The 15,160-nt window shown below is 32.7% G+C and overlaps 1 protein-coding gene across 1 annotated transcript; it reads right to left on the bottom strand.

Moving 5' to 3' along the window:
* Positions 1 to 209: 209 nt before the first annotated feature.
* On the bottom strand, positions 210 to 6,615 carry LOC147076545 (uncharacterized). Its single transcript, XM_085941282.1, has 4 exons — positions 6,385 to 6,615; positions 5,847 to 5,966; positions 1,928 to 2,062; positions 210 to 676 (listed from the first exon to the last, which is right to left on the bottom strand). The coding sequence occupies exons 1-4, from the start codon at positions 6,517 to 6,519 to the stop codon at positions 461 to 463; spliced, it is 606 nt and encodes a 201-aa protein (XP_085797408.1). The 5' UTR covers positions 6,520 to 6,615; the 3' UTR covers positions 210 to 460.
* Between the last annotated feature and the right edge of the window lie 8,545 nt (positions 6,616 to 15,160).

Genomic DNA, 15,160 nt, shown 5'->3' with positions numbered 1-15,160 from the left:
AGACTCAGGTCACCACAATGTGCTCATGGGAGAGAGGAGCTCGGTGAGCTAATAAAAATAATGAGTAAGAGATGAAAGATAGGCCATTTAGTTATCTCTCAGTCTGCATAGTTATATAAAATTAAATATTTTGTGGTACCGATTCCGTCCAATTCGTAGGAGAAATTACTGTAAATCCCAATCTTTTCAGTTATTTTTCTTTCTTTCTTCTCTTAGAACCTTGACGAAAGTCTGCAGGCTCTTCTTTAATATGTATATATACACGAATACTACAGATGGCGAGGATAAAATGCCATTTGCCCTTGGTGTCTCATATTACGGGCGCAGGGGCCATTGCTTGCCAAACACATATGCTTTTCACGGCGGAAGCATTCCTTCCTAGCTGCAGTTACTGACAAAATGGTTTAAACTGTCAAATAATATCGGTAAACCTCGACTACACTAAGATGAATAGGAACAGTTAAGTAGGTAGGTAGCTAAACTTGTATGTATAGGTATATAGTTCAAATAAAAGTATTACCTGTTTTCCTGGGCTATATTCCGAATAGGAACAACTTGGTTGAGGATCTTCATACTTAAATGGGGGCATTGTATCTTCAATAAACTCTTTCTTGATGTCCACTCGCTGAAATTCGGGTTCCGATTTTATATTTACCATGTCTGTTGTTTGAAGGTTCTGAAAAAACAAAATACTTATTATTATTTCATTAAATCTAGCTTACTTTATGGAATATCACTCACTTTATATGATTTATAACAATCAGTATATTCGTCGGGGAAGCATTATTTCGCAGCTGAAACACGGTTTCTTAAGCTTGATGCTGTACATATATCCGTTTACAAGTTATAGTTGAGAAAAGTGTTCTTTATTTAATGAATTACATGGTAGTAAAATCTTTATTTGCGTTTATCTCAAAACTATGTTATTATAGATAGGACATTGTTATCTTAAAACTCCAAATAATGCTTTCCAAATATATATATTATGTTCCTGTAGTTCTCTCGGATGGAAGACCAGCGCCTTACACACTGCACCACAAGAACCGCCTTGACCAAATGATTATAAACTGTCAAATAATATCGGTTTCTGCATTCAGATGGATTGGATCTGCAGTATGTCTGCTTCGCGCAATCGACAGGTACACATTATTATTTACATACACCTAACCAGACACCAGTAAATAATCCAGTACCTATATTGGCTATTATCAAAATTTCAATAATACGATCTGAAATATTGGGATAAAAAATATTTCAATTAATGTCAAAATGGTATTACCTATTAACTATTTGAGCTTTTTTGTATAGAAAAAAGAATTCACAAGCCAATTATTTGTAATTCCATGAGGTACATGGTGGATTTATTATGTATTTGGATACGTTTAATGTAGTTAACCTAGGTACAAGTAATTTTGCAACGCTTACAAAGAAATAAATACGCGTACGAAATTAATGACAATGTCCGCAAACATAATCAAAAACCAATGAATACCTACCTACCCCGTTTACACGTGTATGGATTTACTGCTGACAGTACGTATTGTCACGGCCATAACAAGAAAATGTACGTGTAAACATGTTGTACTACCCTGCTGTTGCAAGATTGCATACATGAATTAAAAATATTCGGAAGCTTCTGAATGTTCACGCGACAGTTGGATTTGTTCAATATCTGCGTCTGTGCAGTGGAACGATAGTTGCGAACATGCCGGCAAAAAAACGAACTACACCGCTTAGCGAGTCATTTTAATGTCAACCGATTTTTATGACTAATAGTACCATAAAATGACAACATCGCGTCTCGCTTACTATTGAAGAATGAGATTGGAGAGTCAAACAGTCAAAACTTAAAATACCCACTATTGCAGCAAGTAAATCCATGGATATGTACAGGCGCTCTAAAAGATATAAGCTTTATAAAACTAACCTCAAAAGCAATGCTGGAACCGTCGGCAATCTCTTGCTTTATATAATTATTGGTCCCAGAGTTAATTCGATGGTTTAAGGGCACCTGCCATTCTGCATCAGGTTCGACTTCATCCGGCTCGCGTTTCACGTCCATCTTTTGAATGGAAAGGGTACGTTGGATTATCGTAGATGGATTAACGTGCAGGTGAAAGTAAATACTCTTTTGACAGTTCTGTTCTGACAATGGCGCACTTTGACGGGCTTAATCATAGATAAAACATGCTGATAGTATTGCCATATATATTTAAATCATTACGCAACAGTGAAATTCAATTTGTGGGTATAAACTTATTAATAAATCTGGCAACTGTGCTGGTGACGCCACGTGGGGCTAGGTATACCATGTGATGCATAGGGTCGGCATATTATTATATACTGTGTAGAATGAAGGAGTGAATATAATTAATATTACAACTTTTGGCAGCATTCGCGGTTTCAAGGTTAACAGACGATGCAGTCGCTTCATTAGAAAGAATTGACATTTTAGTTTTAAAAATAATCAAAGCATGAACATCCTGACATCGTAACTATTAATTGTAGGTAGGTATTGTAATACATATTATAATGGCGGTTTATCACATCACCACAGACTAGGTTTTCGTAAGTCCCGGACAAGTCGTCTTTTTTGAGGTCAATGTCCATGTCCGGTATTTTTTTTTATTTTCATCGAAAAATACGTAATAATATTATGTCCTCGTTGCTGATTTCATGTAAATTGTACGTAAAACATTTCACCGTTGTACAGTTCGCCGTGAGCTTTCTATCAGAAATGACCGTATACTGTACAATATGAACATTAATTCAATTTTTATAGCCGAGTTTGGCAAAATTATATAACCAATATATTATAACCAATACTATTTATTGAAGCAAGTTCTACACATAACACATCATTTTAAGAGTAAAAAAAACAATTTATTTAAAACATTTTGCAAACGATGACATGGATGACGCAATGGTAGAACATAGCTTTTGGGCATTTGGGTATAAATCCCATATTATTTTTTGAGCCCCACCTATAATAATATGACCAGACATGTTGGCACAGCCATCGTATCCTTGTCTACCCAAAATAAAATGCAGAACCAATCCAATATCCTGTTCCGTCAATAATATTATCGTGGATATAGGTTGCACAGCTAATTCCGACAGAGCAGAATAGACAATACATTCTTCAAGTATTTGAAAATGTTATTATTATCTTTGTGCAGGTATCGAATTGAACCTGTTTGTAGTTTTGAAAGGTACTCTTTTAGATGGATGCTTTACTTTTGAATCCCGCTGTCTGCGAGGTGCGTTCAATCAATTGCTTTCTCAGCCAGGAGGAAAATCCACCCTGTTGAAATCCATTGTCGTCTCACATCCGTTTATGGTAATGTGATGAAACAGCAGAATGTCTAAATGTAGTGTGACTCAGAATAATTAAGGAAATCCCATTTATGTACATATAATACATAGTGAGTGGCCCATTTCCAAAATTCATCTTGTCCAGTTTCGACCAAAAATGAACTGAATATGAAGTTTTGTATTGCTTATACATCTATAATATAAAAATCTATATAAGTTTGTTTGTTTGTATTTTATGCGCTGCCAAACCGTTCATTCGATTGTGATAAAACTTTGTCAACTTATTGGTTGCACTTGCGCGAAGAGTACAGGCTATATCTTATATATAAAAATGAAAGTCTGTCTGTTTGTCTGTCTTTCTGTCTGTCCCGTATGCGTTCCTATACCATTCATCCGATTGCGATGAAATTTTGGTAAGTGGTTGTATGCACACCCGCGAAGGTTTCTGAATTAGAAAAATCATCATCTTCTTCTTCATTCTCTTTTCTATTATTAGTCTGGTTCCTATACCATTCATCCGATTGCCACGAAATTTTTATCAGTTATTTTACGCACACCCGCAAAGGTTTCTAAAATCAGATAAACCATCTTCTTCTCCTTCATTACATCTTTTTTTATTCGTATGGTTCCTATACCATTCATCCGATTGCAATGAAATTTTTGTCAGTGGTTGTGCCAACACCCGTGAAGGTTTCTGAATTAGTACAACCATCTTCATCTTTTTCTATTCGTATGCGTCCCTATACCATTCATCCAATTGCAATGAAATTTTGATCAAGTGTTGTGCTCACGCCCGCAAAGGATTTTGAATTGATACAACCATTTTCTTCTTCTTTTTCTTCTATTCGTATGCGTTCTTATACAATTTATCCGATTGCGATGATATTTTGACCAGTTGTTGTGCGCATGCCCGCGAAGGATTCTGAATTAGTATAACTATCTTCTTCTTCTTCTATTCGTATGCGTTCCTTTACCGTTCATCCGATCGTAATGAAACTTTGGTGAGTTGAGGTGAGCGCACCTCCGCGAAGATTTCGGTTAGGTATTAATACGGCGTATTTCAAAAAAACACTACCTTATTCTTAGGTCAATAATTATTATAAAGCAATCATTATTCGTAGGATGTTTATCACACTTGAATGGTCAAAGACATAGCTTATAATTAGTATCTTTAGAATTATCTTCAAATGTGTTAATCTTGCCGATTTTTTGAATAATAAAATGCCTAATTCTCGTCAAATTTGGGATCACAGAGATTATCAATATAATTTTTTATCGTGAATATTTTACTAAAATTATCTCGTCATAAATTATACTAATGGTTTTATAAATGCGCTTAAAAATTAATAAATGTAAAAAATCTTAACACCACTGCACATTCATGTACCGAAATATGACTATATTCTAAAACATTAGAGCGAAAGATTTAAAAGAATACTATTTTATATAATAAAAATACTTTATGCAGTCATCAAATGTTTAAAATAAATATAAAGGATAATAAGGCTTCAAAATTATATAAATAGATTATCTACAACGTTTAAGGTATGTCCAGGATCACGCTTTGAAAATAGAAAAAAAAACCCATTTGACCCACGCTGAGCACGTCCGCCCCTACATACGTAAAGTTTTTAGTCATCTTTAAACGATTTAAGAATATTTTCATCCGACGCCATGTCAAAACAAATCGACGTGCGGACACAGCGACAGTCGGTCTCCGATTGGCGAAAAGTGAGAACATCTATTGTTGAAAATTATTTGCTGTTTCACTGAAGTACGCTCCTAATAAAGCAAGAAGCAGATATTTGACTTTAATAAATGCATACACAGGTGAAAATACACTACTAACTCAGGTTACTGACACATACGTAAATCAGTAAAGTTATATTTTTACCTACATAGATAAAAAAAGACAACTCGAATTGTAAGAAGTACGTTTTTTTCTAGGGCGCGTTCCTAAAATATCACAAATCTTTCCATCAAACTTCAAACGAGACATTGTTACTCAATGAGAGTAACTTTCAAAAATGTTATCTTACCTTCCGCATCACACTTATCTAAACCACCATTACCAAAAGAGCTGGTTCAAAGAAACGATATCCGTCAAATGGCAGATGGTGAGGAGTAATAATTATCTGGCACGCAAAAGAATTTAAGATGAAATCAATTTTTTTAAATAATTTTTCATTTACTACAAGAGGACATTGGCTACCCACTCTTCATCACACTTGCAATAATAAACTTGAGTCGGCAGGATGGTCGTCATTGTAAGGATATAAACAAATATTTGGTTTAAATGGTTTGTCACCAGTCAATGTGTTTGGGTCGTCATAGGTTTTAAATATAAATGCATGACAATCGTACTTAAATAGATTTTCACTAGTGTATTATTACAAATATCTTAGAGCGTAGTTATGCATAAAGAGGTCCGCCATCGCTGCTATAGATTATAGGAAGATGTATATTATCATATCAGTACCTACTTACAATACTAAAATTGTTCAATAAAAATATTTATTTGTAAACCATACGTTGTATTCTTCGAGTTCCTTTTTAATGTCAATTTCATCGATGTGTATAGCGGAGTAAATTTCCTCTGCTCCTGACGTACATAAGTTCAATTTAGCCATAACGGTGCTAGCGGCGTTACCCTAAAGAAAACAAACATAAGACAGATCGTATTTATAAAATATATATATATATATATTCATTTTGACCAGTTTTAGATAGAGAGAAATTATGTGAGAGAAAGTCTAACTTTTTTGACGTTAAACATAATTTCGCGTGGGCCATTTATTGCATCACATGTAGACTTTTCATCGCAAAAGCATTCCATCCCAGCTGCAATTACTGACAAAATGGTAGGAACCTGTCAAATATCGGTTCGCCTCGATGCACTCAGATGACTAAAAACAGTTCCGTAGGCACCTAAATTTGTATCTGTGTATTCGTCCAACATGCATTATTATATATCATGTCACTAGGTAAATTACAAGAATTTGGTTTGACAATACCTACGCAAAAAAATGCCAACAATAATTAAGACTTTAGTTAAAAAAACAAACTAACCTCAAAAGAGCAACTGGGACCGTCGGAATTCTTTTGCTCTATATACGTATTTGTTTTTAGGTTATATCGATGGTATATGGGCATCTGCCTTTCTGAATCATATTCGAATTTATCCGGTTCGGTTTTCACGTCCATTTTTTTCTAATTGAAAGCGTAAAATTACTTATACTAAGAAATATTATCGTAACAGAACAAAAGCGTGTCGATATTTTACGTGTAGTATCTATGGTTAGGGGCAGTGTTGCCCACTGGCATTCACAAAAATACGGCAGTTATGTTTGTAGGCACAAGCTAAATGGCACTTTTTCCCAACGTTAAAAAAAATGTCTATATTCTGGCATTTCAAAATATTAAGACATATTATTTTACGAGAACAAAGATTGATAATTACGAATTTATTGTTTCACAACAAATAAATAAGCCATAGGTACGCCTAAAAATAAATGAAGGTGCCTACCTACCTACGAAATTTAGTTATTACAAAAATATTGTAGGTATGTACCTAGTAATAATAATGTAAGACAGAATTAATAATTGGAAGTGAAATAGGTACCTATCTAACGGGTGTAGAGTCACAAGCAAACGATCTCGAGTGTGGAAGAATATAGGATAAACTTAAACGCGTGTCAAGATCATTTTAAGCAGGATAAAGACCAAACACAATTTAATTGATAAAAAATATGTATCTGCAAATCTTTAATTATTTTTATTATTATAATATTCAAAACTATTTTAACTTTCATGTTACATTAACTTTTTGAAAGATATGATCACAAATATTTTTTAAATCAGTTTATAGGCTCTCCAGTAAAAATAAAATTGATATTGAAAACAGGATAAAGACCAAACCCATTTTTAATTGATAAAAAATTTTCTGCAAATATTTAATTATTTTTATTATAAGATGTTCAAAACCACTTTAACTATCAGGTTACATTCACTTTTTGAACGATAGGATCACACATATTTTTTAAATCAACTTATAGGCTCTCCTGTAAAATTCACTAGGTATTAATTATTTGGTCTTTGTTCAGTTTGCATTCTCAGGTCTTCATATTTTTTATAGTACCTACTTACATACAACGTAGGGTGACTGCTATTTATAGTAATGGGGCAGGTTTATTTATGGGACACCTGAACTTTAAACTCCCATAATTAGATTACCTAAACATGTCTGTAAGTATAAATAAAACAGATCGATACGGTCATTTCCTCTTTATATGACTTCGTTGAAGTCACCACAATATCGCGAAAACGCGTGTTTGTATTAGGAACAGTGATCTTTTGGTGGTATTTTTTTTAATTCAAGTTTTGTGTATTTCAGGAAGAAACTTCTCAGGGAAGTGCTAGAGACTACAAAATATATTCATTGAGATTTACTTATCAGCTCGAAAATTATCCCTAAAGGTAAGTGTGTCCAATTACTAGAACAGATTTTTATGTTTTTTTAGTAATTGGACACCCTGTCCAATTACTGTGTTTGCTTGGACCAGGTGTCCAATAACTATAATAATGTACTATCCAATTACTAAAACAATTTTATTTATTGTATTTCAGATTCCACAACATGCCCATAACACCTCAATATAGGTAACAAATAACTTTTAGACAAGGCCATCGAGGATATCAGCGCAGGGGTGAGCTTAAGGGCTACTTCAAAAAAATATGAATTCCAAAAAGTTCCTTACTTATAAAGATGAAAAATACGAACAGCAAGTCAGCTATTGGATCCAATCCATATCTCACAAAGAAATAAGAGCAGGAATTGGAAGGTTGGTTTTGTGAATAGGGAAAAAAAGAAAAATTCTTGATCATGCCGAGATTCAATTCATGTTGAATAATTAATAAATTATGAACAGTCGAACTGAAAATGAATTAAAATGGTTTCTGAAGCAATTTCACCTGCCGAGCTAACTGCAATATCTGAAACGACTTCTCAATTCAACCTAGCGCAGGATACCACTATTAATACGGATACCTACCGTTTTGCAGACGTCACTATATTGATGAAGAGATTATCCATGAACCAAATTAGGTAGGTAGGTACCTACTAAATGTATCCGCAGAGCTTACTAGAATTGAATAAATGATATTTCCTACACTGATTGCAAAAATGTTGTTTTGCTCTGCAGCAACAAAAATAAATCTACACAGACATCTGGAATACAAAACGATATAAGTACAAGGAAGGTACTGCGAATGTGGTAATACAAACAAAGCTAAGAGATTTTTCAAGCGCACATCCGAGACCTAAGAGGAAAGGCAAGAGAGAAAGTTGCGCGCCTGTCTTTTAACACATATCTAGGGCTTGACCAACAACTTGTTCTTTCAAATATCAAGGTAAAAGTAAAACTTTTATGTTCATTGAAATAAGCGTATCTATCACATTAATTATTTACTAGCTGAGCCAGCTGGCTCTCGCCAGTCTGTCTCGCTAGGTCTTGCAGACAGCTTTTCGTCATAATGACATGGTGTTGGATTTTAATATAATGGTAAAGTATGTATAGACGGCGCCATAGTTTTCCGTTTGGGATGGATTTTCATTTACGTCAGACATTTCGCTGATTTGTCAGTTTTACGATTTGCATGTCGTCACTGCCAATACAAAATTGGATTCATATGCGTAGTCTATTTTGGAGTCTGGCCTTCACAATATCACCTGACATTACTTCAGGCTGCTAGGCCTAGCAGAACTCCTGGCAATCGCCGATTGCTACCAATGACATTTTAATTTTAATACAAAATATATGTGTAGGTATGTGCATTTATATATGATAAATAATTATACATCTCATTCATTCGCAATATCAATATACAGCAATATTATGTGATTATTATTAAAAACGATCCAATATATCCAAATATTAATCTCTTTCGAGTCCCATTTACATAATAGAAAAAGGTTAGTAGCATTAAAAACAAATTTAAACATTGTTTTGTTTCATTGTCAATAAAAAATAAATGCTTGCAGCCATAGAATAATATTTAAAAATCAAATTTTTAATTCAAAATTAACCTTAACTAATATAGTTTGTCTGTGCGGGACATTTATATCGAGACAAATGTTGATAAATAAGAAAACAATACATATTATATCTGAGAGGAATAGCCCAATTTTGATAATAATAGATATGAATTTATAAAACCTAAAAATGTGGAATCAACTTAAAGAGGCCTTCATCCAGCAGTGGATTGACGACGATATAAATAGGTAGGTATATAAAATCACAAATTTAAAAAAAAATATAGCAGTTTATATGACTAAGAAGAGTAGAATTAGGTTGGCATAACCTTCATCCAGCAGTAGATTGATCTTGGTTGATGACGATATTATGAATGGGTAAATATAATATCAGCAATTTTGATAAATATAGCAATTCATATGATCGACAGAAATACAAACAAATTAGAAAGGCCTTCATCCATCAGTGGATTGATTCAGGCTCATGATGCTAATGTCAATATAAATAGATATAATATAATATCACCAATTTTTATACATACAGCAATTCAAATGACATAAAGGAGTAGAATCAGGCATGGGAGGCCTTTATCCAGCAGTGGTTTGTTCAGGTCGATGATGATAAGGACGTTATAAATAGGTATAATATCACAAATTCGTTAAACCTATAGTAGTAGAATCAGGTAGCGGAACCCTTCATCCAGCAGTGGATTGATTGTGGTTGATGATGGTGACGATATGAATATGTCGATAAATGTAATATCACCGATTTTGATAAATACAGCAATTCATATGACAGAAAGGAGTATAATCAGACTATGGGAGGCCTTTATCCAGCAGTGGATTGGTTCAGGTAGATGATGATAAAGATGATAGAAATAGGTATAATAACACAAATTCGTTAAACCGATAGTCGTAGAATCACGTTGCGGAACCCATTGATGATGATGATGATGAAATTCAAAACTGTCAAGAATACAATCAACGTAGAGAGGCCTTCATCCAGCAGTGGATTTAATTAGGCTCGTGATAATAATGGCATTATAAATATAGATAGGTAGATAGTATAATATCACTGATTTTGATGAATATAATAATTCATGTGTAAGTAAGGAGTGGAATAAGGATGAGGAGGCCTTCATCCAGCAGTGGATAGGTCAAGATTGGTGATGATAAGGATGATAAAAATATGTAGATATTATATAATATCACACATTTTGTTAACTATAACAATTCGTATTAATTTCTTTCATTGTTTACAATGGCAACTTAATATGACCATATCTATGGAAATTAGTAGCCTAGGTAATTATTCAATAAAAAAATAGTGCGTAAACAGCCACAAAGAAGTATTTAAAAAAAATCTAATTTGTTATTAATTAATAGAAAACTCATCTTACAATAAAAATGTCTTGATTGATATTGATTATTTAACATGCTTATAGAAATGTCACATTTTTTGATTAATTCTGCAAATTCTAAATTTGAATTCTGCACTTCAAATGAACTTGTTTTGCGAAAGAAAACAAATGACAATCTAAGTCTATTAGTTTGACAGATTAAAAGCAGTGACATGGTTTTAGATTATATTTTCGTAGTAATTAGTGAGGAAATATGTTGTTAAAACCAAAGAGATTGGACTCCTCCCCCAGAGGTAGCACACAAATGTAAGTGTGTACTCGTTTTGTGATAGAAAGCTCTACCTCTCTGAAATTAGGTACACTTTGCTGCAAATGGGCCATACTCGGACATAAAAACGCCCCACTGAGTATTTTTTTTTATCAACACAAGCTTACAACCAATTTATGATAAACGTATTTTCATTATAAAAAGTTCCCGCAATAAAAACTTTATTAGGATTCAGGGTAAGAAAAAATAATGCAAATGGATGTAAGTATTTTATTTTTAATAACACAAAAAACACAATAATTTTATGAAAAATTATACACAAATCAGTTAATAGCAAATGGTTAAATATTGGAATAAGAAATATGGTCTTGTTTGTACATAGTGTTCTATATAAAATAACATAGCATTTTTGTTTAGATAAAACGGTTAAATAAAAAACACAAATAATTACAGTTACAAACAAAAAAAAAGTTTATTATATTACCTACCTATTTACACATGTGTATTTTGAAAATATTTTATGAAATAAAAATATAACATGGGTTCAAAGAGAAGAGTCCAATCTCTTTGCATGGGTTCGTTTTTGACATATTGTGTATAAAATTACTTGTTTATTCAAACCTATTAGAGACAAAATACAGGTAGGTATGTTGAACATTTGATTATATAGTTAATTACAATATTTTATCTATTTAACTCACTTTTTTAACTCTCATTTAACTTTAACACTCATTTAACGTCACTTTCCGAGAAATGCTTCCCACACAGTAATGAATATTTGGATGACACCCAGCTCTCCCGCCCGACTGCATCAATCTACAATTTCCGAAGAACTTCATTTTTCGGAAATCTGAAACAATTTAATTTATATAACATTATAAAATTGCTACATATACTCCATTACATACTTCATATAAATACAATTTTTTGTTTGGTATTCTTAAAAATATATTTAACTCTGAAATGAAATATAAAATCTATGTAAATAATGAATGTCATTAACTAGCACTAACAGTTTTTACTTTGAAAAAGACATCGTATATTTTGGGTTCAAAATAATATTATGCATACGGCCCTGGATTTTTCGCAATAAACAACCATTTGACGTTTGATGTAAAAGTGTGAATTGTTATTGTAAAAGATCTTTTAGGAAAAACTATCAATGTATAAATAATTAATAGTATGCATATTGTTCCGAAATGCTGTTACTCATTTGTATTCTTCCATTAATAAACATTTTTTTACCGAATAATAACGTATAGTAATACAACACTTATTTGTCAATAAACGTAGAGAAAAATGTAATATTATTATTATAAATACCTGTGAAAAGATACGCCGGCATTCCTCTTGGCTTTGCATCCTATTGCACTGCAACAGGCCATGGTTTTTTTTACTTAAAATGTCGACGAAAATATCTTACTTCTTTCAACATGGAGAGAATAACAATATTATATCCGCCATGTTGTTTTACCACACGAACAAGTAGGTACTACTGGTACTAGCTCCAGAATGCCAACATTACCAACTGACTTTCTCCGATTCGTATTTTTTAGTACATAAATGATGGCGTGTTCCCTCTCCCCAGTCTTTCAATCTCTTTGGTTAAAACCCATCGTACGCCAATGTGCTGCTTACAGATTTGAATAGATTTGTGGAATATTAATTGTGATTTGTGAAATTTCGATTAAACAGAAAGTATTAAGCGACATTATAATCAATTTGCGGTAGATAGACAATAAAGTAGCGAAAATGTATGGTGACGGATGTAAAACGCGATTTAAAAATGATTTTATCTGTGATTGTGTCGAGTTTTATCAGATTGTGCCCGATTCAAATGGAAGTAGATTCGGGACTCCAAAAATTGAAGTGAATTCCTTTAATAATCAACAAAGTGGTATTTAAATAAAAAAGTCGGCGCGTTTTCCAAAATCTCTTACGATAATAATATATAGGAGATTATCGTACAATAATTTTTGTTAGGTATATCAGTAAATACATAATATTATAAAATCATATTGATAATACAAATACATGTAAATATGTGCATTTAGTTCATACTCGTACATTATTATGTATATGTATTTCATAATTTATCAAACAAAAAAATACGACACCCGCGGGACTTGAATCTATAACTGCTGGATTCCCGCCAGTATGCTTTTTTCAATAAAGCTACGGGCATCTTAGTTAATTATGATGATTTTATCTAGTGGTTGTTACATAAAAGGCTTATCGAATTGCGTTATATATAATGTTGGCTATCGGTTTTAGTACAAAATGATTTTTCTTGTGTATATATGCATGAGATATTTTTAAATTATGTTTATTTCACTATAAAAAAGTTACATTCCCTAATCTTGTATCCCATTTGTAGAAAAAAAAAGGTTGAACATATTAAATTGCCAGATTTAAATGGGTCTTTGCCAGCATGTCATGTTATGTAAATTTGTATAACTAGATTTTATACATAAGTAATGGCATGCACCTCAAATAAATGGTCTTTCACAAGAATAAATAATTTATTGTGATTTCATGGGACCCGGGGCAATTAAATGAAAAATTACATTGAGAAATTTAAAAGGGTTTTTCACTGGGATGCGTTTCATTTTCAGTAAATTCAGTGAAGGGATGTTAAACAAGAGGATTTAATTGCATTTAACATAACACGTAGTTATTTTTCACTAGAATGAGTCGTTTTGTGTGATTTCATACGACTAGATTTTATACACGAGTAACCACATTGATCACATTTCAATGGCTTCTCATTTGAATGAGTCATTTTGTGTGATTTCATGTTTTCAGATGTTATACACGAGTAATCACATTGATCACATATGGCTTCTCACTTGAATGAGTCATTTTGTGTGATTTCAAGTTTCCAGATGTTATACAAGAGTAATCACATCGATCACATTTAAATGGCTTCTCATTTGAATGAGTCATTTTGTGTGATTTCATGTTTCCAGATGCTATACACGAGTAATTACATTGATCACATTTCAATGGCTTCTCATCAGAATGAGTCATTTTGTGTGATTTCATCCGACTAGATTTTATACACGAGTAACCACATTGATCACATTTAAATGGCTTCTCATCAGAATGAGCCATTATGTGGTATTTCATGTTTCCAGATGTTATACACGAGTAGTCACATTGATGACATTTCAATGGTTTCTCATTTGAATGAGTCATTTTGTGTGATTTCATGTTTCCAGATGTTATACACGAGTAATCACATTGATCACATATAAATCGCTTCTCATTTGAATGAGTCATTTTGTGTGATTTCATGTTTCCAGATGTTATACAAGAGTAATCACATCGATCACATTTAAATGGCTTCTCATTTGAGTGAGTCATTTTGTGTGATTTCATGTTTCCAGATGCTATACACGAGTAATCACATTGATCACATATGGCTTCTCACTTGAATGAGTCATTTTGTGTGATTTCAAGTTTCCAGATGTTATACAAGAGTAATCACATCGATCACATTTAAATGGCTTCTCATTTGAATGAGTCATTTTGTGTGATTTCATGTTTCCAGATGCTATACACGAGTAATTACATTGATCACATTTCAATGGCTTCTCATCAGAATGAGTCATTTTGTGTGATTTCATCCGACTAGATTTTATACACGAGTAACCACATTGATCACATTTAAATGGCTTCTCATCAGAATGAGCCATTATGTGGTATTTCATGTTTCCAGATGTTATACACGAGTAGTCACATTGATGACATTTCAATGGTTTCTCATTTGAATGAGTCATTTTGTGTGATTTCATGTTTCCAGATGTTATACACGAGTAATCACATTGATCACATATAAATCGCTTCTCATTTGAATGAGTCATTTTGTGTGATTTCATGTTTCCAGATGTTATACAAGAGTAATCACATCGATCACATTTAAATGGCTTCTCATTTGAGTGAGTCATTTTGTGTGATTTCATGTTTCCAGATGCTATACACGAGTAATCACATTGCTCACATTTTAATGGCTTCTCATTTGAATGAGTCATTTTGTGTGATGTCATGCTTCCAGATGTAATACAAGAGTAATCACACTGCTGACATTTAAATGGCTTTATACCAGTATGCGTCTTTATATGTAATTTCATACTATTAGATGTTTTACAAGAATAATTACAATGATCACATTTAAATGGTTTT

Source organism: Rhyacophila brunnea, unplaced genomic scaffold (assembly GCF_057557595.1).
Source record: "Rhyacophila brunnea isolate RB1 unplaced genomic scaffold, BYU_Rbru_1.0 scaffold_13, whole genome shotgun sequence".
Taxonomy (NCBI): domain Eukaryota; kingdom Metazoa; phylum Arthropoda; class Insecta; order Trichoptera; family Rhyacophilidae; genus Rhyacophila; species Rhyacophila brunnea.
This window is presented reverse-complemented; position numbering and strand designations above follow the sequence as displayed.

Excerpts from the sequence above, each read along its gene's own strand:
- LOC147076545 (XM_085941282.1), bottom strand. The coding sequence starts at position 6,519 with ATGGACGTGAAAACCGAACCGGATAAATTCGAATATGATTCAGAAAGG. Across the intron at positions 2,063-5,846 it reads AGGAACTCGAAGAATACAAC|ATGGACGTGAAACGCGAGCC; the intron begins GTATGGTTTACA and ends TCCATTCAAAAG. Across the intron at positions 677-1,927 it reads GTTCCAGCATTGCTTTTGAG|AACCTTCAAACAACAGACAT; the intron begins GTTAGTTTTATA and ends TTGTTTTTTCAG.